General features: G+C 51.6%; 1 protein-coding gene across 3 annotated transcripts in view; it reads right to left on the reverse strand.

Moving 5' to 3' along the window:
* Nucleotides 1-26,249, reverse strand: part of LOC100232465 (WD repeat-containing protein 7) — a 49,595-nt gene that overhangs the window by 22,526 nt on the left and 820 nt on the right. For 2 of the 3 annotated variants that reach the window (XM_030258948.4, XM_030258949.4), the window contains exons 2-20: nucleotides 20,744-20,912; nucleotides 20,115-20,221; nucleotides 19,363-19,441; nucleotides 19,052-19,226; nucleotides 18,435-18,511; nucleotides 18,080-18,199; nucleotides 17,636-17,781; nucleotides 17,134-17,236; nucleotides 16,880-17,021; nucleotides 16,436-16,684; nucleotides 14,154-14,374; nucleotides 13,420-13,615; nucleotides 12,923-13,137; nucleotides 11,073-11,836; nucleotides 10,885-10,973; nucleotides 9,471-9,551; nucleotides 8,878-8,996; nucleotides 7,536-7,659; nucleotides 4,957-5,070 (exon numbers count right to left, since the gene is read on the reverse strand). In XM_030258948.4, coding sequence (XP_030114808.4) covers nucleotides 4,957-5,070; nucleotides 7,536-7,659; nucleotides 8,878-8,996; nucleotides 9,471-9,551; nucleotides 10,885-10,973; nucleotides 11,073-11,836; nucleotides 12,923-13,137; nucleotides 13,420-13,615; nucleotides 14,154-14,374; nucleotides 16,436-16,684; nucleotides 16,880-17,021; nucleotides 17,134-17,236; nucleotides 17,636-17,781; nucleotides 18,080-18,199; nucleotides 18,435-18,511; nucleotides 19,052-19,226; nucleotides 19,363-19,441; nucleotides 20,115-20,221; nucleotides 20,744-20,899 — 3,277 coding nt within the window. In that variant the 5' untranslated portion in view covers nucleotides 20,900-20,912. The remainder of the gene's footprint in view (nucleotides 1-4,956; nucleotides 5,071-7,535; nucleotides 7,660-8,877; nucleotides 8,997-9,470; nucleotides 9,552-10,884; nucleotides 10,974-11,072; nucleotides 11,837-12,922; nucleotides 13,138-13,419; nucleotides 13,616-14,153; nucleotides 14,375-16,435; nucleotides 16,685-16,879; nucleotides 17,022-17,133; nucleotides 17,237-17,635; nucleotides 17,782-18,079; nucleotides 18,200-18,434; nucleotides 18,512-19,051; nucleotides 19,227-19,362; nucleotides 19,442-20,114; nucleotides 20,222-20,743; nucleotides 20,913-26,249) is intronic. The other variant, XM_030258951.4, reaches the window with a different exon arrangement.

Below are 26,249 nucleotides of genomic sequence, written 5' to 3' on the forward strand. Positions count from 1 at the left end.
GCTCCTTCCTGCTGCCAAGACATCCCTCTTTGTTAACCCCACAAGAAATTCCAACCAGGACACGGTGGGAAGGTTCCACTTGCAATCTGGAATGTGACAGTTTGATCCTCACAGCTGCCACGGAGGATTTTCTGCCCCGGAAAGAAAACAAGCCCAAAAAAAACCCCAAACCTGCTGAAACTCTGAGCAATTGAAACCTAACCAACCAAATCCCTCAGATACAGCAAAATCCCAAGCATTCCCCTGGAAACCTCTGGATGGGGAAAAACCTGCTTAAACAGAGAGGGATAAAAACTCCTAAATGTTTTAGGTTTTTTTTATTTTATTACTAGGGGAAGCCCCCAATTAATGGGAATTATTTTCCCCAGCTGAAGTGGCAGGTAGAATTTCCTCTGGAACAACACCTGGAAGAGGAGCCCTTTCATTTGGCCGTGACAATTTGGTATTTTCTCCCTGCACTGCGTCCCCCTTTAATCACAGCATGGGCTGACACACAGATCCATTTTCCTGACAGGACGCTTGATCACCCTATCACAGGGAGAAAATGAATAACCTCCGAGAGGTCTGCGTGCCACGAGGACAAAACCCGCCGGGATTTTAGCTGGAAAAATCCCACCTCGGGCTGATGGCAGGACAGAATAATCCTCAATATTGCAAGTGTGCCACTGCAAGCAGGGCTGGGGTCAGGCTGCAGTTAACACCCGGCTCCTGAGCTCCCCTTAATTGGCTTTGCACACTTCTGGGGGTGAAATTAATTTCAGCCCAGCTTAGAGTAAAAGGATTAAAGCCCGAGTAAGTTCTCCAGGTGGAGCTGCCAGAGGAGTGGGTGGGTGTGCTCAGGGTGGTTTTGGGAGAGGTGTGCTGTGCCTGCTGCAGAGCTGGGACAGAGCCAGGGATCCACCTGATCCCAACCTGACAGTGATCCACCTAAACCCAACCTGACAGGGATCTACCTGAACCCAACCTGACAGGGATCCAGCCAAACCCAACCTGACAGGGATCCACCTAAACCCAACCTGACAGGGATCCACCTAAACCCAACCTGACAGGGATCCACCTAAACCCAACCTGACAGGGATCCACCTAAACCCAACCTGACAGGGATCCACCTAAACCAAACCTGACAGGGATCCACCTGATCCCAACCTGACAGGGATCCACCTAAACCCAACCTGACAGGGATCCACCTAAACCCAACCTGACAGGGATCCACCTAAACCCAACCTGACAGGGATCCACATAAACCCAACCTGACAGGGATCCACCTGAACCCAACCTGACAGGGATCCAACCAAACCCAACCTGACAGGGATCCACCTAAACCCAACCTGACAGGGATCCACCTGATCCCAACCTGACAGGGATCCACCTGAACCCAACCTGACAGGGATCCACCTGATCCCAACCTGACAGGGATCCACCTGATCCCAGCCTGACAGGGATCCACCTAAACCCAGCCTGACAGGGATCCAGCCAAACCCAACCTGACAGGGATCCACCTAAACCCAACCTGTCAGGGATCCACCTAAACCCAACCTGACAGGGATCCACCTAAACCCAACCTGACAGGGATCTACCTGAACCCAGCCTGACAGGGATCCACCTAAACCCAGCCTGACAGGGATCCACCTAAACCCAACCTGACAGGGATCCACCTAAACCCAACCTGCCAGGGATCCACCTGAACCCAGCATGACAGGGATCCAGCCAAACCCAACCTGTCAGGGATCCACCTAAACCCAACCTGACAGGGATCCACCTAAACCCAACCTGACAGTGATCCACCTAAACCCAACCTGACAGGGATCCACCTAAACCCAACCTGTCAGGGATCCACCTAAACCCAACCTGACAGGGATCCACCTAAACCCAACCTGACAGGGATCTACCTGAACCCAGCCTGACAGGGATCCACCTAAACCCAGCCTGACAGGGATCCACCTAAACCCAGCCTGACAGGGATCCACCTAAACCCAACCTGACAGGGATCCCCTAAACCCAACCTGACAGGGATCTACCTAAACCCAACCTGACAGGGATCCACCTGAACCCAGCCTGACAGGGATCCACCTGAACCCAACCTGACAGGGATCCACCTAAACCCAACCTGACAGGGATCCACCTAAACCAAACCTGTCAGGGATCCACCTAAACCCAACCCGACAGGGATCCACCTAAACCCAACCTGACAGGGATCCACCTGAACCCAACCTGACAGGGATCCACCTAAACCCAACCTGACAGGGATCCACCTGAACCCAACCTGACAGGGATCCACCTAAACCCAACCTGACAGGGATCCATGTAAACCCAACCTGACAGGGATCCACCTGAACCCAACCTGACAGGGATCCAGCCAAACCCAACCTGACAGGGATCCACATAAACCCAACATGACAGGGATCCACCTAAACCCAACCTGACAGGGATCCACCTAAACCCAACCTGACAGGGATCCACCTAAACCCAACCTGACAGGGATCCACCTAAACCCAACCTGACAGGGATCCACATAAACCCAGCCTGACAGGGATCCACCTAAACCCAACCTGACAGGGATCCACCTGAACCCAACCTGACAGTGATCCACCTAAACCCAACCTGACAGGGATCCAGCCAAACCCAACCTGACAGGGATCTACCTGAACCCAACCTGACAGGGATCCACCTAAACCCAACCTGACAGGGATCCATGTAAACCCAACCTGACAGGGATCCACCTGAACCCAACCTGACAGGGATCCAGCCAAACCCAACCTGACAGGGATCCACATAAACCCAACATGACAGGGATCCACCTAAACCCAACCTGACAGGGATCCACCTAAACCCAACCTGACAGGGATCCACCTAAACCCAACCTGACAGGGATCCACCTAAACCCAACCTGACAGGGATCCACATAAACCCAGCCTGACAGGGATCCACCTAAACCCAACCTGACAGGGATCCACCTGAACCCAACCTGACAGTGATCCACCTAAACCCAACCTGACAGGGATCCAGCCAAACCCAACCTGACAGGGATCCAGCCAAACCCAACCTGACAGGGATCCACCTAAACCCAACCTGTCAGGGATCCACCTGAACCCAACCTGTCAGGACTCTCTCCAAATAAAGCAGAAGTGCCAATATGATCGATGAATCGCAGTGGCAGCGAGCACGGGGAAAACGCGGGGAAACAGGAGAATATTTTACAGAATTTTGGTTACCGATCCCCGAAGTCGCTGCCCGCTCGGCCATTCCCCGATCCGCGGCTCCCTCTGCTGGCCCAGCTCGGGAATCCCCCGCTGGAATTCCCCGCTGGAATTCCCGCTGGAATTCCCGCCGGGCCCACCCCAGCAGGAATTTTGGGAATTCCTCCCTGACAGCCCACCTTGGATTGTGTCCGCCACGACAATTCATTGCCAATTACTCATTCCTAATAATTACAGTGTCAACACAATCAGCGCTCTGGCATATCTGGAATTCTAAACTGGGAATAATTTCATGGCAGAGCTCTTTAAGTGCTGGGAGTTGTCGTGCATAAGAAATTGCAACTCAGTTTCTTTAATTGCAGGTGGAAGATGTGCTTTTCCACACATAAAATTAGTGTTTTTGCAGCCATTCTCATCTCCTGCAGTTGACTGGAATTTTTTTCTCCCTTTTATGAGGGAATATTTCACTGTGCTGCAGCATCTGGGAACACAAAATGGGTGAGGATGCTGCAGCCTTTTCCAGGGAAATAGGCAGAGACAAAATGGATCCTGTGCTGCTCGGATGGGGAATATCAGGCACCTTTTATCCATCAAAATTTCCCTCAGAGGGGCACATTTAAGGGATGAGAATCTCAATTTTTTAAAGATCTGTTTATTGTTAATAGGATCTTAATATAAAGAGCCTTTAGCCCAATGATTTTTAACACTTAAATAAACTGGATTTGAACTTTAGTGACAACTTCCCAACAGGATCACTTGGAACAAATAGTGATGAGTAAGACTTAATTTGGAGTAGTTACAGCCCAAATTCCAGCCAAAAGAAAATTTAAAAACCCACGCTTTTTGGTACAATAAGGCTTGTTTTTTTAAAACTTCCACCAGATTTTTGATGTGCAGGAATGGGACCCAGGTCTGCAGGAGCAACCCTTGCATTTTTTTGGAAGGTCACACAATAGTCCCTGGCAGGGTGGATGGGTTCCAGTGAGTGGTCACACACAAATTAAAAGCTTTCCCCCCACTTTTTAGCTTGCTTTAGTTAGGTGGAACCAAAATCAGAAAGTCTATAAATTACAGAATAAAAAGCAATTCAATATACACCCTGAATAAGCCAATTCACCAAATCCCCAAATTCTGACTATTGGAGCCAGGAGAATTTATGCCCAACTGGGAAAAAACGTGTGAATTATTGAAACAAAACATTTGGTCTATGTTTAGTTACCCAAAAAAAAGCCTTTCAGGCATTAACAGGAGATTTGAAGACAGAGCAAATTTTCTAAGTAACTTCTGAAATGTTTAAAAGCCACTGAAGTGTATTAAGGATTTTCAGCCAACATGTTTCCCTCTCCCTAAGTTCTGAGGTGCAAATGATCCTTTCAAGAAATGATCTTGAAAACTGGAAGCTTTTGGGGAACCCCAAGATGGAAAATATCCTATTGAGCACCACACGCCAGCAATCCCATCAACAAATATTGGTCTTAATGGGACCATCAGAGAAAGAAACTGAGGTGAAATTGTCCAAAATTCTTATTTTCCCCTCTATTCTCCCAATACAAACCTCACTGTATCCCAGTGAAACCAAAATTCAGGATGCAGCAGCCTTAAATCAGATCTTCCACCACAATAAATTGTTGAGGGAACAGCCATAAAGAATGACAAACAGCCACAGAAAACTGCTATTTTTGCAGATTTCAGAGCTCCAAAAGCAGTGAAAGAGAGACACACGAATTATTTTAGTAATGTCAATGATCTGAATGCTCACCTGCTGCGATGTCATCATCAACCAGGTCGTGCTCCTCCTCCTGGACTTTGGCTTCTGCTCCTGAGGGATCCGGGCTGGCACTCGCAGTCTGAAGGGCTTCTGTGGTCACTCCAGCTGCAGAACAACCCAACACCCCAAAATCAGGGATCTGGGGAGAGAATTCCCTGTTTCTGCAGCAGCTAAATTCCATTTCATTGCTTCTCAGCCTGCCTTGCTTTGGGCTGCTTCAACTCCAATCCCGCACAAGATGCTCAACCTCATCTAGAAATAGCAAAATTTGGTATTTGTTTGGCTTTCCAGGGCCAACATGGATTACTGCCCATCCCTGGCATGTCCCAGGCCAGCCTGGAACAAGCTGCTCTGCTGGGAGGTGTCCCTGCCCGCTCCAGCCACCAAATCCTCTCCATTTGTGCTGCCACACTACAGATTTTCCCTTCAAAACAAACCACAACTCACCAAACAAACAGAATTTTAGTAATATGGCAAGCAGAAGGCCTCTCAGGTAATTTCTGGGCAGAAAGGAGCTAGAATAAAGAATATTTCTTTATGCTCCTTCCTCTCCTTCTAGCTTTACACAAGTCTGTTACATCCCAAATAATTCTTATTCCCTTCAACTCCTCCAACACTGTATCCTTAATTCCAAGAGTTTCAACACTTAAAAACCTAATCTCAATTTGCTAGTTTTGACCCACTGGGATGGTTTCCAGTCTGACTGAGCTCAGAGAAACACAGTGACTGGGAATGTGGGGTTCCTTTCCCTGGATGGATGGCTGGGAATGGGGGTTCCCCAGGCCCTTTCCCTGGATGGATGGCTGGGAATGGGGGTTCCCCAGGCCTGGATGGATGGCTGGGAATGGGGGTTCCCCAGGCCCTTTCCCTGGATGGATGGCTGGGAATGGGGGTTCCCCAGGCCCTTTCCCTGGGTGGATGGCTGGGAATGGGGGTTCCCCAGGCCCTTTCCCTGGATGGATGGCTGGGAATGGGGGTTCCCCAGGCCCTTTCCCTGGATGGATGGCTGGGAACGGGGGGTTCCCCAGGCCCTTTGCCTGGATGGATGGTTCAGAATGGGGGTTCCCCAGCCCTGGATGGATGATGGGAATGGGGGTTCCCCAGGCCCTTTCCCTGGATGGATGGCTGGGAATGGGGGTTCCCCAGGCCCTTTCCCTGGATGGATGGCTGGGAATGGGGGTTCCCTTTCCCTGGATGGATGGCTGGGAATGGGGGTTCCCCAGGCCCTTTCCCTGGATGGATGGCTGGGAATGGGGGTTCCCCAGGCCCTTTCCCTGGATGGATGGCTGGGAATGTGGGGTTCCCTTTCCCTGGATGGATGGCTGGGAATGGGGGTTCCCCAGGCCCTTTCCCTGGATGGATGGCTGGGAATGGGGGTTCCTTTCCCTGGATGGATGGCTGGGAATGGGGGTTCCTTTCCCTGGATGGATGCTGGGAATGGGGGTTCCCAGCCCTGGATGCATGGCTGGGAATGGGGGTTCCCCAGCCCTGGATGGATGGCTGGGAATGGGGGTTCCCCAGGCCCTTTCCCTGGATGGATGGTTTGGAATGGGGGTTCCCTTCCCTGGATGGATGGTTTGGAATGGGGGTTCCCTTTCCCTGGATGGATGGCTGGGAATGGGGGTTCCCAGCCCTGGATGGATGGCTGGGAATGTGGGGTTCCCTTTCCCTGGATGGATGATGGGAATGGGGGTTCCCCAGGCCCTTTCCCTGGGTGGATGGCTGGGAATGGGGGTTCCCCAGGCCCTTTCCCTGGATGGATGGCTGGGAATGGGGGTTCCCCAGGCCCTTTCCCTGGATGGATGCTGGGAATGGGGGGTTCCCCAGCCCTGGATGGATGCTGGGAATGGGGGTTCCCAAGGTCCTTTCCCTGGATGGATGGCTGGGAATGTGGGGTTCCCCAAGCCCTTTCCCTGGATGGATGCTGGGAATGGGGGTTCCCCAGCCCTGGATGGATGGCTGGGAATGGGGGTTCCCTTCCCTGGATGGATGACTGGGAATGGGGGTTCCCCAGGCCTGGATGGATGGCTGGGAATGGGGGGTTCCCCAGCCCTGGATGGATGGCTGGGAATGGGGGGTTCCCTTCCCTGGATGGATGGCTGGGAATGGGGGTTCCCTTCCCTGGATGGATGGCTGGGAATGGGGGTTCCCCAGGCCCTTTCCCTGGATGGATGGCTGGGAATGGGGGTTCCCCAGCCCTGGATGGATGGCTGGGAATGGGGGTTCCCCAGGTCCTTTCCCTGGATGGATGGTTCAGAATGGGGGTTCCCCAGGCCCTTTCCCTGGATGGATGACTGGGAATGGGGGTTCCCCAGGCTCTTTCCCTGGATGGATGACTGGGAATGGGGGTTCCCCAGGCCCTTTCCCTGGATGGATGGCTGGGAATGGGGGTTCCCTTTCCCTGGATGGATGACTGGGAATGGGGGTTCCCCAGGCCCTTTCCCTCGATGGATGGCTGGGAATGGGGGTTCCCCAGGCCCTTTCCCTGGGTGGATGACTGGGAATGGGGGTTCCCCAGGCCCTTTTTCTCCCCGTTTCCCGGCTGAGGGGCAGTGCCAGGCGCTCCTTACGGGAGATGACGCTGTCCATGTACTGGGGCAGGTAGGGAGCCCAGGTGTCGATGGTCTCCTTGCGGCCTGCCTGCTCGATCCTGCGCAGCTCCGCCAGCAGCAGCGCCTGCGCCGCCTCCCGCACCTGCAGGAGAGACAAACACAGCTCTGGGGTCATGCAGCACGGACACCAACTCCTCACAGGGTTAAATGGGGCTGTAACTGAGAGTATTGCAGCAGCAGTGCCTGCAGGACACCCACAACAGCCAAACACAGCTCCGGGGTCACACAGCAACTCCTCACAGGGTCAAACGGGGCTGTAACTGAGAGTATTCCAGCAGCAGTGCCTGCAGGACACCCACAACAGCCAAACACAGCTCTGGGGTCACACAGCTCCTCACAGGGTTAAATAGGGTGTAACTGAGAGAATTCCAGCAGCAGTGCCTGCAGGACACCCACAACAGCCAAACACAGCTCTGGGGTCACACAGGACACACACCAACTCCTCACAGGGTTAAATGGGGCTGTAACTGAGAGTATTGCAGCAGCAGTGCCTGCAGGACACCCACAACAGCCAAACACAGCTCTGGGGTCACACACCAACTCCTCACAGGGTTAAACTGGGCTGTAACTGAGAGTATTCCAGCAGCAGTGCCTGCAGGACACCCACAACAGCCAAACACAGCTCCGGGGTCACACACCAACTCCTCACAGGGTTAAACTGGGCTGTAACTGAGAGTATTCCAGCAGCCAGCACAAACACATTTCTGCTGCCCTCAGTTTTAGCTTTTGTATTTTCCAGATTCTGTACCACGTTAGTGTGTAACTCTGAATTTCACAGGAAGAGTTAGCAAGCTCTCCTCAGAGTTTAGTCACACAGAACAATCCTTTTCCAGCCCAGAACCAAGGACACTCCTACAGCTTCAGCCCCAAAAGTGCAAACAGCAGGGAATGGAGGAGAGCAACCTGGGAGGGTGGGACTGCACAACCTGGAGCTGGAATTGGACAATTAACCCAATATGGAAATGGACCAAAACTTATTAAAGTGTGAAAACTCGTGACCCTTGTCCATCTTGGGTGTAGCCTCAGCCAGGCTCTTGCACTGCCCGAGGTGTGAAGGCCTTTTAATAAATCCCTATTTTGTTCTTTAACTCTGCCCAGGCTCTGCTGCAGGCATGAGCTGCCAGAGGGTCACAAAGCACACACAGCCAAGGACTGCATGCCATTCCTGACAGGGTGAAACTGGCTCTAAAACACTCTGGAACACGAATAAAACCTGCTGGCAAAGAATGAGTGGGGCTCCCAGCCCAGGGAACACCTCACCACCAAACCAGGAGCCCCCCGAGCAGGAGGCCGGGCTCACCTCCAGGCAGCGATCCTGCCAGCGGCGTGCCAGCATCTCCAGCAGGGGAGGGCGGAACTTCTCCAGCCCCAGCAGGTCCGGGAGCATCACGCAGTGCATGGCAGCCAGCTGGCTCCAGCCTGGGGAGCACAGGAGGGAGCACAGCTCAGTTCACACGTTCATTTGTGGGCACAGCCACAGCACACTCACAGTAACGACACACTCAAGGACCCCACGGGCTTTTTGGTGCTCATTTAAACCCACACACATTGACCCAAGCACAGTCTGCTGCTATCCTTATTCTCCCCCTGAATCTTGCTTTTAGCACACCAAATCCAGGTGCATTCCTCCTACAGCTCTGTGCAGGTAAAACCATGAGAGAAACACAGAGTTCAAATAACACAGCGTGTAAAAAAACTCCATATTCTATTAAACAGATGTCCAATATTACATTCAAATCTCCACCAACACCAAAACTCAGATGTAAGTGGTGTGTACCTACCCCAGGTACCCCGTGTTCAAAGAAAAAAATCCCTTAAAAATCAACTAAAAATAACAATGAGAAAGGATTTCAGCTGAAGTAAAGGACAAGTAGAAAAGTGAGGAAGGAATACCTTCGTTGACTAAGAAACAGGAATGGAAAGCAGAAGTGTCAGAGTGCCCAGATTCCGTGCTGGAAGCAGCAGCAGGAGCAACTTGCAGAGGAAGAAGAAGAAATAAAAGAGAGAAAAAAAGAGGGAAGTGAGGAGAGCAGCAGCAGAAAAACGGGTTAGTATCACTGGAGAGTGGAAAACAAGGGGAGGCTGTGATGATGTTCAACTCAAATGTTCAACTTAAAAATAACACTCAGCTTCAAAATAATATTCAACCAAAAATAATGTCCAACTTAATGAGAATTCCAGGTTTTCCAAGAAGGAAGAGGCAGTCATGCAGCTGCAGAAGAACATGGAGACAGCGACAGAAACTGGGATGTTTTGAAAAGACCAAAATACATCGAAATTAAGTGATTTTAGATATGTTTTTAGGCAGGTGGCTTTGGTTTCATTTCATGCTTGACTGTAAATTAGAAACCCGGGAATTTCACTGCTTCTTTTCATGCTTTTCCCACATTTCCATAGATTTGGAAGTTGTACTATGCACCAAAGGCCCAAAAAATCAACCTTAAACACCCTGAGCTGCCCAGTCTGTCACTCCAAGATATCCAGGATGAATTCCTGAGGGCTGGCTGGAATTTCACTTCGTTTTAAATGGGCCTCCAGGCAGAAATGTAACTACCACAGAAATGCCAAACAGCCTAAAGGAGAGGGACACAAGTTCTGGAACCCAAAGAGCACCTGGGCCATGTGTTTTGGAAACTCCCATGTCACCATTAAGGCTGGATAAGACCTGTCAGATGATGGAATCCAGCCAGGAGCTGGCCCCACAGTGCCCACCGCTCCCCATCTGCATCCAACCTTTCTTCCAGGCCTTCCACCCCACCAGCACGTGGGAGGCACAGAGTGGCTGCAGTAAATCCCTTCCCACCCCACCTGCACAAGGTGCATCAAAAAAGATGCTTAATTTAGGAAAACCAGAAATGATAGCTGCACAAACCCACCCCAGACTGAAACTAAAGCCTCACCCCAGAGTTTTTGCCTGGCTTTGCTGGAGTTGCTCATGCTGTTCCAATGTGAGGAGTTCCAACCAGCCCAGGAGTGATGCTGGCACCAAGCTGGGATCACTCCCACAGAAACACTTTGGGATGAGTCGGTAGAGACTTTATTTCCAGGCTCCTCAAAGCCAGGATGTTTGGGAGCACTGAACACAGGCAAAAACTCCTTGTCAGGGAATGATGCCATGGCAGAATCAGCACCTTGTACTGGTTCTTGAGCAAGTCCTAATACCAATAATTTCATGGAGATTAACATTACATTACTACCTTGCTTTGTCCTCCCATGCAGCAATTTTCTCTCTCGACAACAAGGTGTTAAATTCAGTGCAATGAGCTGCAACGACAGATCCAAGGGGTGCCAAGGAAGTGTTTTTTACCTTGCTTGATTTGCCCTTGTGCTGCATGGCTGGACATGGCAGGGGGTGGCTTTGCCTTGGCCATCTCAGGGGTGCCCGGCCTGGGCGGCCTAAACGTGAAACATGCACAGGGAGATCCATCAGCTGCAGCCCCAAGGGCTTTGGGAACCCCCCGAACCCACAGCTAGCTCCGCTGGGGACAGCCATACCTGGTGGGGCCTTTCTTCATGTGGTCCCCGATGAAGGTGGCGTTGGTCATGCTCATCAGCGTGTTGGCCAGCGAGATGACGGAGAGCAGGTGCTGCGTGGTGACAGCCCGTGACACGCCGTAGGTGCCCTTGCCCAGCCCCTCGGTCACCGAGGCCTTCCTGCCCAGCTGCTCCCAGGCCGCCCTGCCCACGGGCTGGTTGTAGCCGGGCAGCATCAGGGACATGTGGCCCCCGCGCGACAGGAGGCCGAAGGACACGGAGCAGTGCGGCTTCAGCATGCCCAGGCGGTCCAGGCAGAGCTCGTCCAGCACCGAGTTCAGGCCCCAGGCGTGCAGGCAGGACATGAAGAGCTTGGCCGTGTCCATGGTCAGGTTATACTCCAGCAGAGTCAGCGGTTTGGATTTGCTGGAGCGATACTCCGGGTCGCCGTCTTCTCTCCTCTGCCTCACGGCCTCTTCGTCCTCATCCTCATCATCCAGCAGGTGCTCCTTGATGTTCTCCTTGATGGTCTCCTTGACCTGCTGGAAGAGCACGGCCGCCCGTTTGCCGGTGAGGAAGGAGCCTCCCTTGTCAGAGGCGCCGGGGGCTTTCTGGAGGCTCTCCGGGGACACGAGGGCGGCGCTGGGCCGGGACGCCTCCTCCGTCAGCAGCTGGATGATCAGCGCCTCCACGTCGAAGAACAGCACGTGGATGTCCGGGTCCGTAACGTTGGTCTTGATAGCCTGAACCATCAGGGAGTTGTGCGAGTATTTCGGTAAATTCCCCTGCGAAACGAGAGAGCGAGGTGAAATTTCCACACCCACAAGCCACAGAAATTCAATTTACAGGTGTTTACAGATAAATGGAGCTCTCCAAGTGAGACACAAGTTCACACTTCCCCTCCTGAACCCTGTGACAGCGTAGTTATGTTGCAAGGAACAGCCAAACTGTTATTAAGCTTAAAACACATTAAAGATTTCTTATTTGCAGGGTGAACAATGGAATCAGTATATCCCATTGGAGAGGAAGATGCTCAGATTCACCCCAACCTGCAGTTACTGCACCACTTGGTCACTCCCCTTCAGTCCATCTTCCTCCTCCTTCCCTCCCTCCCAAGGGGGAAAAAAGGCAGGAGGCAGGGAATGAAGGTGCTGTGGGAAAAAAGCTGAGGAATGCCAGAAAGGAGACTGGAAACCAGAACATTAACAAAAGCTGTCAAGCATTAAAACCTTCATTCCCTAACCCTTTCATTCACTGGCTGAGGAGCCCACACATTTGTACCCTGCAGGTATGACTGGAACATCCCCAGTTCTGCCTGGATCCAGCAGGAGCAGCAGCAGAAGCCCTGAGCAGACATTTTTCTATGGAAACATGCTGGTGGTGCTCTAAGGAATGATCTGAGCATGGGAGATTTCTCTCCCAACAGAAGGTGACAGCACAGGGCAAAAGAAGGGGCTAGGTGGGAGAAGCCAGGAATGGAGCTGTGCTGCTGTCTGCTGGCCACGAGCCGTACAGGGCAGCTCCAGGCTGGATTTTGGAACAGCTCCTCATGGACCATGGAATGGGCTGGGGAATTAAAGCCGTGGGGATGTGGCACCTGGGCACACGGGATAGCAGAGGGACAGCGGTGGCCTTGGCAGTGCTGGGGAACTGATTTCAGAGGGCTTTTCCAGCCTAAAGCACTGCATGACTCTGGACTCTGTAACTCAAGCTGCACAAAACCAAAGAGCAGGATACACACTGAAGCAGCATCACGGACAGCACACAAACAGGGGAAGAACCATGTTTTGTTTTGGAGAGCTCAGGCAGAGAACCTGCTGGTTACAAAGATGGAAACTTCCCCAATTTCATTCCCCTCTGGAAAGACCCACCTTATCCGAGGCCTCGGAGGCCAGCAGGTTGGTGGCCAGCGTCTGCAGCTTCTGGTGGGCCACGTTCTTGAGGGCGGCCAGGCTGCGGCGGGTCATGGCCTGCTTCAGGTTGACGGCGGGGTGGCTGAGCGCGTCCACGGCCGCCGGCACGGCCTCGTCGCAGGCGCTGAGGATCTCCACGGCCGTGATCCCCATCACGCAGCGGTCCAGCGCCCCTGGGGCGGGGAGGGGACAGCTCAGTGGCACGGGGCACAAACAGTGGGTGTGCCCCACGCTTTAGCAGCTGGGCTCTAGCAGCACTGCTAAAAGGATGGGATTCCCTACGCTTCCATGAGGTTCACAAGCCCCCCGGTGTCATTCTGTACCTGGGGCGATAAGCTCCAAACAGAAATGTGCCACAGTGCCTGAGTTCTCCCCTCAGACACAGCTTTGACAGCACTAAGGCAGATCTGTGTTTATGTCCATTAAAAATGGATTAACAGCAGCTCTGAGCTCACCAGTGTCCATCTGCCAGACGTACACGGAGCCATCGGAGCATCCCACCACCAGGTAGTCATCGGACGGCCTCCACTTGATCACCTGGATGGGGAACAGGTGGCGGGAGGCCAGCATGATGCACTTCTTCTCCCTCAGACTCAGCAGACCCACGGAGTGATCGCTGGCAACAGAGCAAACGCAGTGCTGCACTCTGGCCTAACACAGGGAAAAAAAGAAACAGCTTCATCATAATGCAGAGCTGATATTAAACACCTTTCCCCCACTGGGCTGAGCAGGGTGACCAAAAGGCTCTTTAATGTACAAAACTCAGGCACCTGCATCAATGCTCAAACTCGCTGAGGTCACTGGGAACAGAATTCCCCGACCAGAAATTCCCTTTAATCCATCCTTTGCACGACATGACAAGAAAAAAAGGTATTAAACCCCATTTTGCTAAGCAAACCCCAGTTTTCAATCAATGTCACTTTGTTCATTAAATTCTATTTATTCAGCTAAGTTTCAGGAGGCAAAATTGTCTCTAAACCCTATTTTCAATAGGTTTAATAAAGCCCCTATTTTCAACCCTTTACAGAATTAAAGCATGGTGGAAGAAACCATAAATACCAGAATAATCAAGCTGTTTTTTGTGAAGGCCTTGCAAGAGCTGGGTCAGTGCTACACCCCAGCATTCCATGCTGCATTCCCTTTCTCCAGGAGGACTGAGGTGCTGGAAAGGTTATCCTGGAGGACTTACACTGCAGTTTTCTGGTGGAACGAGCAGCTGGGTGATTTCTCCCCCGTGGACACAGAAGATGTGTTTCATCTCTCCCGAGAAGATGTCCCAGATGATGACGGAGAAGTCCACCCCCCCTGAGATCAGGTACCTCTGGTCGTAGCGGGAGGACACCTGGTGAGGGTACAGCAAGCACGTGACCTTGTTCCGGTGGCCTCGGAGCGTCCGGTGCGGGGGCCAGCCTGCCAAGAGGGAGGGAAACAGAAATTCAGCAGAACAATTGGCTCTCAAGTGCTTGTCCCGCAACTCACACCCCCAAACCATGAGGATAATGCCACATGGAACCCACAGGTCCAAGAGCAGCCCAAGCACAACACCCAGATCCCACCAGGAACCCTGGCAGGCTTTTCCCATGGAGATCTCTAGTGGCACATCACTACCAGCACTGCAGGGCCAGGAACAATTCTGGACAAGGCAGGAGATGCTCCCTTGCCTGATCTTTGCTCCTGCATCTCAAACCCCCTGCAGAAATACCCAACTGATCTTGCCAGGGTGAACAGCTGAAAGGACTGCCAGCACAACAGGGCACAGCAGGTTTCTGCATTTCCACCTGCGCATGCCGTACCTCGGCGCAGCATGTGCTCGCCCTGCAGCAGGTTTCTGCATTCACACCCGCGCAGGCCGTACCTCGGCGCAGCATGTGCTCACCCTGCAGCAGCTGCACGATGGCAGCAGGTTTCTGCATTTGCACCCGTGCATGCTGTACCTCGGCGCAGCATGTGCTCGCCCTGCAGCAGGTTTCTGCATTTGCACCCGCGCAGGCCGTACCTCGGCGCAGCATGTGCTCGCCCTGCAGCAGCTGCACCATGGCAGGTTTCTGTATTTGCACCGGTGCATGCCGTACCTCGGCGCAGCATGTGCTCGCCCTGCAGCAGCTGCACGATGGCAGCATTTGCACCGGTGCATGCCGTACCTCGGCGCAGCATGTGCTCGCCCTGCAGCAGCTGCACGGTGGCAGCATTTGCACCGGTGCATGCCGTACCTCGGCGCAGCATGTGCTCGCCCTGCAGCAGCTGCACGGTGGCAGCATTTGCACCGGTGCATGCCGTACCTCGGCGCAGCATGTGCTCGCCCTGCAGCAGCTGCACGATGGCAGCAGGTTTATGAATTTGCACCCGCGCAGGCCGTACCTCGGCGCAGCATGTGCTCGCCCTGCAGCAGCTGCACGATGGCAGCATTTGCACCTGTGCATGCCGTACCTCGGCGCAGCATGTGCTCGCCCTGCAGCAGCTGCACGATGGCAGCAGGTTTATGAATTTGCACCCGCGCAGGCCGTACCTCGGCGCAGCATGTGCTCGCCCTGCAGCAGCTGCACGATGGCAGCATTTGCACCTGTGCATGCCGTACCTCGGCGCAGCATGTGCTCGCCCTGCAGCAGCTGCACGATGGCAGCATTTGCACCCGTGCATGCTGTACCTCGGCGCAGCATGTGCTCGCCCTGCAGCAGCTGCACGATGGCAGCATTTGCACCGGTGCATGCCGTACCTCGGCGCAGCACGTGCTCGCCCTGCAGCAGCTGCATGATGGCAGCATTTGCACCCGTGCATGCCGTACCTCGGTGCAGCATGTGCTCGCCCTGCAGCAGCTGCACGATGGCAGCATTTGCACCCTTGCATGCCGTACCTCGGCGCAGCATGTGCTCGCCCTGCAGCAGGTTTATCAATTTGCACCCGTGCAGGCCGTACCTCGGCGCAGCATGTGCTCGCCCTGCAGCAGCTGCACCATGGCAGCATTTACACCCGCACAGGCCGTACCTCGGCGCAGCATGTGCTCGCCCTGCAGCAGCTGCACGATGGCAGCATTTGCACCCGTGCAGGCCGTACCTCGGCGCAGCATGTGCTCGCCCTGCAGCAGGTTTCTGCATTTGCACCCGTGCAGGCCGTACCTCGGCGCAGCATGTGCTCGCCCTGCAGCAGGTTTCTGCATTCACACCCGTGCAGGCCGTACCTCGGCGCAGCATGTGCTCGCCCTGCAGCAGCTGCACGATGGCAGCATTCACACCCGTGCATGCCGTACCTCGGCGCAGCATGTGCTCGCCCTGCAGCAGCTGCATGATGGCAGCAGGTTTCTGCATTCACACCCGCGCAGGCCGTACCTCGGCGCAGCATGTGCTCGCCCTGCAGCAGCTGCACGATGGCAGCAGGTTTATGAATTTGCACCCGCGCAGGCCGTACCTCGGCGCAGCATGTGCTCGCCCTGCAGCAGCTGCATGATGGCAGCATTTGCACCCGCGCAGGCCGTACCTCGGCGCAGCATGTGCTCGCCCTGCAGCAGCTGCACGATGGCGGTCTGCGTGGCCGGCACGATGACGATGCTGCCGTCCTCGCGGCCGCACACCAGCCGCCCGTGGGCCGGCATGTAGACGCTGGCCGTGACGCGCAGCGGCTCGCTGGCGTTGGCCACCATGCTCAGCTGGTCGATGATCCCCGCGGGCCGGGGGCTCAGCTGGTCAAAGGCTTCCTGCAGGGACCTGGACGTGGCTGTCTGCAGGCCTGGGAAGGAGGGGAAACAGCAGGGCTAAGGTGGAGGATTTAGCAGCTGCACTGATCTGATTAAGGTGAAGATACTACAACTCCTGCGAGGAAATAACAATTAAACCCCAGCTTAATGATCTGTGGGAGAAGCAGCACGGCTTTACCCAGCAGAAGCACACAGAAAGCACAGAGGTCTGGCTGTCAGTTAGGTACCTTTTGCACCCTCCTGCTGCTCAAGGGCGTCGGGCACGCTCCAGATGCACAGCCTCCCTGAGGAGTCCCCTTGGATTAGGAGCCTGTAGGAGAACTCTCGCTGGCCACAGAAGAAGCGAGTCACTGGAGGACATATCAGGAGCTGTTGGAAAAGTAAGGAACAACCTCAGACCGTGACAAAGCACACACTGAGCTGCAGGCCTCCTTCCTTTCAAAGCACAGCCCACGACAGAGCTCCACAGGAAGAGATGCACCTGCTTCTCTGCTCTGTCCAGCACGCTGTGCAGCAAAGGCGGATTCAGGTTCTCCACTGCCTTCCCCACATCCCTGCGGAACGAATCGCTGGCTGGGAGGCAGCTGGGGGTAGGAACAAAGAAAGGAGATAATCAGTTTATAATAATAGAACTCCTTGCATTTAAAGAGTGATTCCTACAGTAGGACATGGGCGCTGCTCCCATCCTCATGCCCTGATGACATGAGGGCAAGGAAGGAGTTCCCACATGATTTATGTGGGAATATTCAAATCAAACATTATCTCTACCCAGAACAAACACATCTGCACTCCATGAAGATGTCAGAAAGAATGTCTTTGATTTTACACTTGTCGTTTTTAACCGCTTTGATGCCAAATTTTGAAGTAATTTCATAGTTTTATATTTACATGTCTTCCCTTAGTGGACTTTCAGTATTTCATGAACTCAGTTCAATTCAAATTAATCAAAAATCAAATAAAGGGGGTATTTTTCTGTTGAGTACCTGGCTGGTAATTTATAGATGAAGCTTTGTCCATCCTCTGTCCATACAATCACTTTATCAGCTGCCACAAAGTCCCCACCAGTCCAGGTCTGCTCGTTTTCACTGGGCACTGAACATAAGAGGGAATAATCTCCAGCATCAAAGACCTGAGAGGAAACAGGAACAAAATCTGTTGTTACTAACCAATTAATTCCACACCAAAATGCCCGGGCAGCAGCTGGTTTTGGGTTCAGTACCACAGAATCGTGGAATGGTTTGGGGTGTTAGAAGCCCTAAGGGCCACCTCGTTCCAAACCTGCACTGCAGGCAGAGATTTGGATTACATACCCAGAAATGCATTAAACACACAGCAGAGGGACATGAAGAGACTCGCAGCACCTTCACCTGGATGTTTCCATGCAGCTCAGTGGAGATTCAGGGGAGAAGGGCCGGGGCTGTGCTTACCCTCCAGTACTTGGAGCACACGACCAGGAGCGAGCGCTGCGTGAAGGCGCAGAAGGAAATGCTCTGGCAGTTCTGGCAGTAGATGGGCTTGGACTCCTCCTCGAACACGGGCGTGGTGTCCTGAACCAAAGAGAGCCAGCACTCACCAACCTCTCCCTGCGGCAGTGCCACACGGCTGATTCTGTGCACAGCCAAACCCTCGGAGCAGTTTTATTCCTGCCTCCTCCTGAGCAGGACTGCAGGAGTCCCCTCTGGGCACCTGAGCCTCCAGCACCACAGTAAGTTGATTTTCCACAGGCAAAAAGAACCCTCCATCCCACCAGGAAGTGCCACTAATCCAGCAGCCAGTGCCTACCTGCATCCGACTGACTTCTGAGGTGATGATCCAGACTTTCAGGATGCCAGTCACAGACACAGCCACGACAGTGTCCTCTGGGAAACACAAAATGAGCCTGAGGCACAAAGAGCTACTCACCTGGGCACATCTGAGCATAAACGAAAACCTGATCCAAGCATTCCTGGAGCATCTGCTTCCCAGTGGAATGTTTATTTGTGAAGATGGAACAAGGAATAAATGAAAGGCATTAGCAGGAAACCCTTCATAGCAGAGCCCGTTTCCAGTTCTTCCAGCAATTTATTTGTTGTGGGGATAACAGCTGAGCTTTCCCACCCCAGGATTTTGGGAATGGCCAGTTTACAACTGTTGCTGAGCCTTAACTCAAGAGAGAAGTCCTTTGGTCTGGATTTTCTCCTCAGTGTTCCCCAAACCTCTCAGGAATTCCAGTCTCCACAACAGGAACACCCCAACAAGACACTCGTCTGCCAGAATTAAAGCCCACCAAATTAACACCAATGAGCAGAACCAACCCAGTCTGTGCTCAGGTGACACTCCAGCCCGTGCCAGCTGAGGCAGGCCAGGGCTTGGAGCAGCCTGGGACAGTGGGAGGTGTCCCTGCCACAAGAAATAATCACCTTGTGTCCTGTTGGACCGGATGATGGTCATGGAGCTGATCCAGTCAGGAGAGATCTTGGATATCAGAGAATAAAGAACCTCCAGGCTGGTTGCATCCACCACCAGAATTTCGGGATAATGCCCGTGGCACAGGAGTCTCCCTTCCCGCTGCGTGCCGACGGTGAACTGATAGAACTGCAGGGATGGGAACAAACATCAATCAGAGTTGTGCAGGACAGGGATGCTTCATCCTGGAGCTGGGTGTGCTCCCCAAGCCATCCTGCTGCCTGCAGGGGACACTTCCCGCCCTGCCATCGCTCCCAGCGCTCACCTGGATGCCCGTGTGAGCACAGGCCAGCTTGGTGAACTCGATGCATCTCCCATCGTTCACATCCCACAGGCACATCTCCCTAAAACACACGGAAACCACGTGGAAAACAGGCCAGGCTTCCAGGGAGGAACCCCGCTTGAACCATTTTGCCCTCAGGTTATTAGGGATTAGGCCAATTGTATTTGGAGAAACTCAAAATCAACTGGACCTTCCAGTCCGCCTAAATCCACACAACCTCCTGTTCCCTGTGAGGATAAATTACAGAACCTGCAGCTATTACAGCACGTCTTCATTGAAAACTTCATATTCAAATTTAATCAGAACAAAATCTGTGAGGTGCTTTGTCCTTTCCATCAGACAGATAAATTCCTGAGGAAAACATAGTTCGGTTTTAAATCTGATGGGAGGAGATTACTTAGCCCTGAAATCAGCCCAAGGTGGAAATTCTAAATTTTGACACATTCTGCCCTCAAATTCCTTGTTAAAAGGTTATTTAGGCAAATCATTCCTTAGTTTTTCTGGATAAAAAAATCTCTATCTATTTGGATATCAATTGCACAAGAAATCCTTCCTTCTTCTACCACTTAACTGCTGCTCTATGATTAATAAATAAAACCAATCAAAAAATAAAATGTATTTGCTGATGAATTTTCTCTTGAGGGTAAAAATTAAACAGTGTTGAATATATGGATAAACTGGGCACAAATTCCCGTTATTGCAGTTCTGCATATAACAAACACTCAGAAACTCACCCACTCTCTGATGCACTCACTATATATTGCTTTTCACTGGAAGCTGAAGCCTTGGATAAACAAGTAACTGAGGCTGTATGACCAAAGAGCAGAGCTCTGGGATTGATCTGGGAGCAGGGAAAGAAAACAGGGAGCCAAAATCACACAAATGACCAGAATACCCATATCCCAGCTGTTTACTTCATGTATTATATACCCATTCATATGTGCACACACGTATTAAATGAATTAAAAGGATTGTCCTGCACATCGAAGAGTTTTCCCCAGCTGAGTTCCTGTATATTCACAAATAAGGGGAGACCTCAGAGTCCCTTCCAGTGCCAAAAGGAGCTCCAAGAGAGCTGGAGAGGGACTTGGGACAGGGAATGGAGCCAGGAAAAGGGGAAATGGCTTACCACTGCCAGATAGGATATTGGGAAGGAACTCCTTTTCACAACACAATATGAAGCAGCTCAACTAAAAAGCAACTGGTTTAGAGCAGCTCCAAGAAACTGGAATGACTTAAAAAAGCTTCCTACAGGAGCAGCAAGGAAGGCCAAGAGCCAAACACCTCTTTGTAACCCTTGTCAGCGCCATGGGAAGGGAGGACAGGCCGAGGGACACTGCCAGGTGAACTGTGCGTGCACTACCTGCAGGTCAGGCCCCAGGTCCCAGAGGCAGATCTGCCCGTCGTGGCAGCCGGTGACGATGACAGAGCCATCCACGAGCAGCAGGGAGGACACGCAGTGGGTGGGAGCACGCCGGCCCCACAGCACGATGGGCAGCACCAGGCTGTTCCCGGCCATGGCCGCTGAGCGCCTGCAATTCCAAAAGTGAGGCAACATCAGTGACGGTGCGGGCAGCTCCCTTCCCTCGTGCTCCTGTCCTCTTTTCCCCTCACGCTCTACCATCTTGTCCCCTCCTGTCTCTGCCACTTTGTTCCCTCAGGTATCCTGCCCTTTTCCCCTCAGGTATCCTGCCCTTTTCCCCTCAGATTCTCCGCCCCTTTCCCCTCATGATTCCCGCCCCTTTCCCCTCAGGATTCCTGCCCTTTTCCCCTCAGGTTTCCCGCCCTTTTCCCCTCAGGATTCCCGCCCTTTTCCCCTCAGATTCCCCTCCCCTTTCCCCTCAGATATCCTGCCCTTTTCCCCTCAGGATTCCCGCCCCTTTTCCCCTCAGATTCCCTGCCCCTTTCCCCTCAGGATTCCCGCCCTTTTCCCCTCAGGATTCCCGCCCTTTTCCCCTCAGATTCCCCGCCCCTTTCCCCTCAGGTTCCCCGTCCCTTTCCCCTTGGGATTCCCGCCCCTTTTCCCCTCAGGTTTCCTGTACTTTTCCCCTGAGGTGTACTGCCCTTTTCCCCTCAGGTATCCTGCTCTTTCCCCCTCAGGATTCCTGCTCTTTCCCCCTCAGGATTCCTGTGCTTTATCCCTCAGGATTCCTACCCTTTTCCCCTCAGGCTTCCTGCCCTTTTCCCCTCAGGTATCCTGAGCTTTTCCCCTCAGGATTCCTGCCCTTTCCCCCTCAGGTATCCTGCGCTTTTCCCCTCAGGATTCCCGCCCTTTTCCCCTCAGGATTCCCGCCCTTTTCCCCTCAGATTCCCCGCCCCTTTCCCCTCAGGATTCCCGCCCATTTCCCCTCAGGATTCCTGCTCTTTCCCCCTCAGGATTCCCACACTTTCCCCCTCAGGATTCCTACCCTTTTCCCCTCAGGATTCCCGCCCTTTTCCCCTCAGGATTCCCGCCCTTTTCCCCTCAGGATTCCCGCCCTTTTCCCCTCAGATTCCCCGCCCCTTTCCCCTTAGGATTCCCGCCCCTTTTCTCCTCAGGTTTCCTGTACTTTTCCCCTCGGGTGTATTGCCCTTTTCCCCTCAGGTATCCTGCTCTTTCCCCCTCAGGATTCCTGCTCTTTCCCCCTCAGGATTCCCGCACTTTCCCCCTCAGGATTCCTGTGCTTTTTCCCTCAGGATTCCTACCCTTTTCCCCTCAGGTTTCCTGCTCTTTTCCACTCATGTTTTCACCACCTTTTCCCCTCATGTTTTTGCCATCTTTCCCCCTCATGTTTTTGCCACCTTTCCCCCTCAGGTATCCTGTGCTTTTCCCCTCAGGTTTCCCGCCCTTTTCCCCTCAGGTATCCTGCGCTTTTCGCCTCAGGTTTCCCGCCCTTTTCCACTCAGGTTTCCCGCCCTTTTCCCCTCAGGTATTCTGCTCTTTCCCCCTCAGGTTTCCTGCTCCTTTCCCCTCATGTTTTTGACACCTTTTCCCCTGGTATTTCCTTCTCTTTTCCACTCATGTTTCTGCACCTTTTCTCCTCATGTTTTTGCCATCTTTCCCCCTCATGTTTCTTGTTCTTTTCCCCTCATGTTTTTACCACCTTTTTCCCTCAGGTTTCCCGCCATTTTCCCCTCAGGTTTCCCGCCCTTTTCCCCTCAGGTTTCCCGCCCTTTTCCCCTCAGGTATCCTGTGCTTTTCCCCTCAGGTTTCCTGCTCCTTTCCCCTCATGTTTCTGTCACCTTTTCCCCTGATGCTTCCTTCTCCTTTCCCCTCATGTTTTTGCCATCTTTTCCCCTCGTTTCCTGCTCTTTTCTCTCATGCTTTTGCCATGTATTCCCCCTCACATTTTTGCTATTTTCCCCCTCACGCTTCCTACCCTTTTCCCTCATGTTTTTGCTATTTTTTCCCCTCATGTTTCCTGCTCTTTTTTACTTGTCTTTTTGCCACCTTTTCTCCTAATTTTCCCTTCTCTTTTCCCCTCATGTCTCCTGCTCTTTTCCCTCCTCTTTTTTGCCATCTTTCCCCCCTCATGTTTTTGCTCCTTTCCTCTCATTTCCAGCTCTTTTCCCTCATGCTTTTGCCATCTTATCCCCTCATGTTTCCCACTCCTCCCCTCATGTTCCCTTCTCTTTTCACCTCATGTTTTTGCCTTTTTTTTTCCCCTCATGTTTTTGCTAACTTTTTCCCTCATGTTTTTGCTTATCTTTTCCCCTCATGTTTCCTGCCCTTTTTTCCTCATATTTTGCCACCTTTTCCCCTCACGTTTCCATCTCTTTTCCCTCATGTTTTTGCCATCTTTCCCCCTCATGTCTCCTGCCCTTTTTTACTCATTTTTTGCTATCTTTTCCCCTCATGGTTTTGCTATCTTTTCCCCTCACGTTCCTGCTCTTTTCCCTCATGTTTTCCCCTCAAGTTTCCCCCCTCTTCCCCTCATGTTTCCTGCCCTTTTTTACTCATGTTTTTGCCACCTTTTCCCCTCATGTTTTCTTCTCTTTTCACCTCATGTTTTTGCCATCTTTCCCCCTCATGTTTCCTTCTCTTTTCACCTCATGTTTTTGCCATCTTTTCCTCTCATGTTTCCTTCTCTTTTCCCCTCAGGTTTTTGCCATCTTTTCCCCTCATGTTTCCCACTCTTCCCTTCATGTTTCCTGTCCTTTTTTCCCTCATTTTTTTGTCACCTTTTCCCTGATGTTTCCTTTTCCTTTTCCCTCATGTTTTTGCCACCTTTCCCCCTCATGTTTCCTGCCCTTTTTTACTCATATTTTTGCCACCTTTTCCCCTCATGTTTCCTGCCGTTTTCCCCTCAGGTTTTTGCCATCTTTCCCCCTCATGTTTCCCACTTTCCCCCTCATGTTTCCTGCTCTTTTACCTCATTTTTTTGCCATCTTTTCCCCTCATGTTTCCTGCCCTTTTCCCCTCTCGTTTCCCAACATTTTCCCCTCACGTTTGGGCGATCCCAGGATGCAGCAGACGGATGGACAGACAGACATGGCCCCCCAGGTATGAGCCAATGATGCTGTTTATTTACATTATGGGGGTTGGGGGGAAGGCTGCAGTCTCCCAAAATCCAAAATATTATCCTTCAAACCAAGAGGGAGGGGAGTAAAAGGTGGGGGCCAAACAGCACATCCCTGTGCACACAAGGTTTTTTGTCGAAATGCCTCTTTTTAGAGTAATTTTGAAGTTACAAATGTTTTAAGGCTTGAGGCTGAGGCATGTTTTATATCCCTGATGTTGTTATGTCCCTGCCACACAGACTTTCATGTTGGAATATGGAATATCCTGCCTTAGGTGAAATCAGCCTTGTATAATCCACTGATAAAGTGGATCCTGGCCACTCTCCAGCAGGAAATAGGTCCAGCACCATCTTTACAGCAACATTTCGTATCTTCCAAACGTATTGACATGAAAAACACAGTGGAATTTCAATTGTCCCCAGGCCAAAACGGTCTCAGTGACTGGGAATAGAAACTCAAGTTGTGGCAATAAAACCCACTTGAATTTGCACAAGATTTAAACCCCACAACAACCCTCTGTTTGTGGTAGCAACATTCCCAGCTTGCTGAGCACTTCCCTGCTTTTAGAACTGAGGGTTTCTTATCGGTGGAAAGGTTATGTTAAATTAACAACCAAACACTCCTCGTGGATTATCTTGTCATTTCCTATCCGGGGAAAACCACAGGAGTTGTTACTCCATGTGATGAGAGAACTGGAACACGCTGTGTCCGTGGAAAAAAGGGGGAAGGGAGGGAGCAAGGGCAGGGTAATGAATGGCTAAGGATTACACGCAGGAGGCTCCTGGCAAGGCAGGGATCAATTGGGGGTTTGCACAAAATCCAAATCACAAAATCACCAATATCACATCCACTGACCCCTCCCAGTGAAGCAGCTCATTTCTGGGCCACCTTCATTAAAAGCTACTTAATTAAGAGCTGGAATGTAATGATCAGGATCAATAAAGCCCAAAAATCCAGTCTGCAAACCACACCTGGCCCTGCAGAGTTAATTGTTATGCAATGCTGGATCAATTGCTCTGTCTGGACCATCACAACACAGAAAGAGAAATTAATTCAGCATTTTAAACAACAGGGTGACAAACAAAGAGCTACAATTAAACCAGGCTTAATTTGCAGGGAAATCATAATAAAAATGGAATAAAGGCAGGAATGAAGTGTCCAGATGCAACAGAACAAAATGCAAATATCAATAACTAGAACAAAAAACACCCACAGCAAACAGAAATACCTACTCAATTTTTGTGAGGAAAACAAACCACAAATGACTCAACCAGAGCTGAAAACCACCAAAAAGCAACACAAAAATCCCTCCCCACTCCTGTGCTGCCCTACTGTTCAGGGGACAGTCACAGTGTTCCTGTGTCACCTGGCTGTCAGAAACAGCTGCCTTCTTTAATAAATCCAGGAAATCCCCTGCTGGGGCACAGAATTCTGCATTTAAAGCCACTCCTGAACACTTCCAAACCCACAGCACTCTGAATAAAGGGAATTTTCAAAAATACTACAACATACAAGAGCATTAGCACAGAACTATCCTAAGAGATTCCAGATTTCCCATGCAGAAAACACATTAGCAACCCCCTGATAGCCTCACTTCAAACACAATATAGAGTATTTCATAGCAAGGCTCTGGGAGAGAGGAAAAATAAAAACTACCTTTTTCCTTCCAGTCTTTGACTGCGGCAGCGCAAGGCCTTCATAAAAAACTTCCTCTTCAGGAAAAACCACATTTTTAATTCCCCAGGATTTTGGATTCCAGAGCTCAGCCCCAGCAAACACCAAGTGCAGCCCCTGCCAGCACCAAAATCCCTTTTTGTCTGAAAACAATCAATAATTCCATTTTTTGACATCAGTGCTGACCAAGCAGAGGAGCGAATCAACGCTGCCCCCTTGCAGCCATTCCCAAGTGCCCCAAATCCTGCTTCCTACAGAAAAGGGAATTTGGGAATTGCCAAGGAAATCACAAGTACAGCTCTTCCTCATCCCTGCAGGAAAGGAATTTCTCTCTGGCCACAAGTGCCAAAATCCTGATTTTCAGCCCCAAACACAGTACAGCACATTGTTCTGTTATTCCATGTGCACTTCCACTGCCTTCACTTGACATTTCCTAACATAAAACCTTGCAAATAATAATAATATAGAAATAATTCTAATCTTAGACACTAAATAAATGCAGGGAACGCACGACAGAACAAATGCAGGGATGTGGAAAAAACACCTTCCCAAAACCATGATTTTAAAAATATTTCAACAGAAAGCAATTATTTCAATGAGGAAATGAACAAAACAAACTGAAAAGTTAAATAATGTGTTAACCTGACAGAATAATCCAGTGACTGCTCTGCTTGAAGGTGGGACTTAGGCACACT

This window comes from Taeniopygia guttata, chromosome W (genome assembly GCF_048771995.1).
Source record: "Taeniopygia guttata chromosome W, bTaeGut7.mat, whole genome shotgun sequence".
In the NCBI taxonomy this organism is placed as follows: Eukaryota; Metazoa; Chordata; class Aves; order Passeriformes; family Estrildidae; genus Taeniopygia; species Taeniopygia guttata.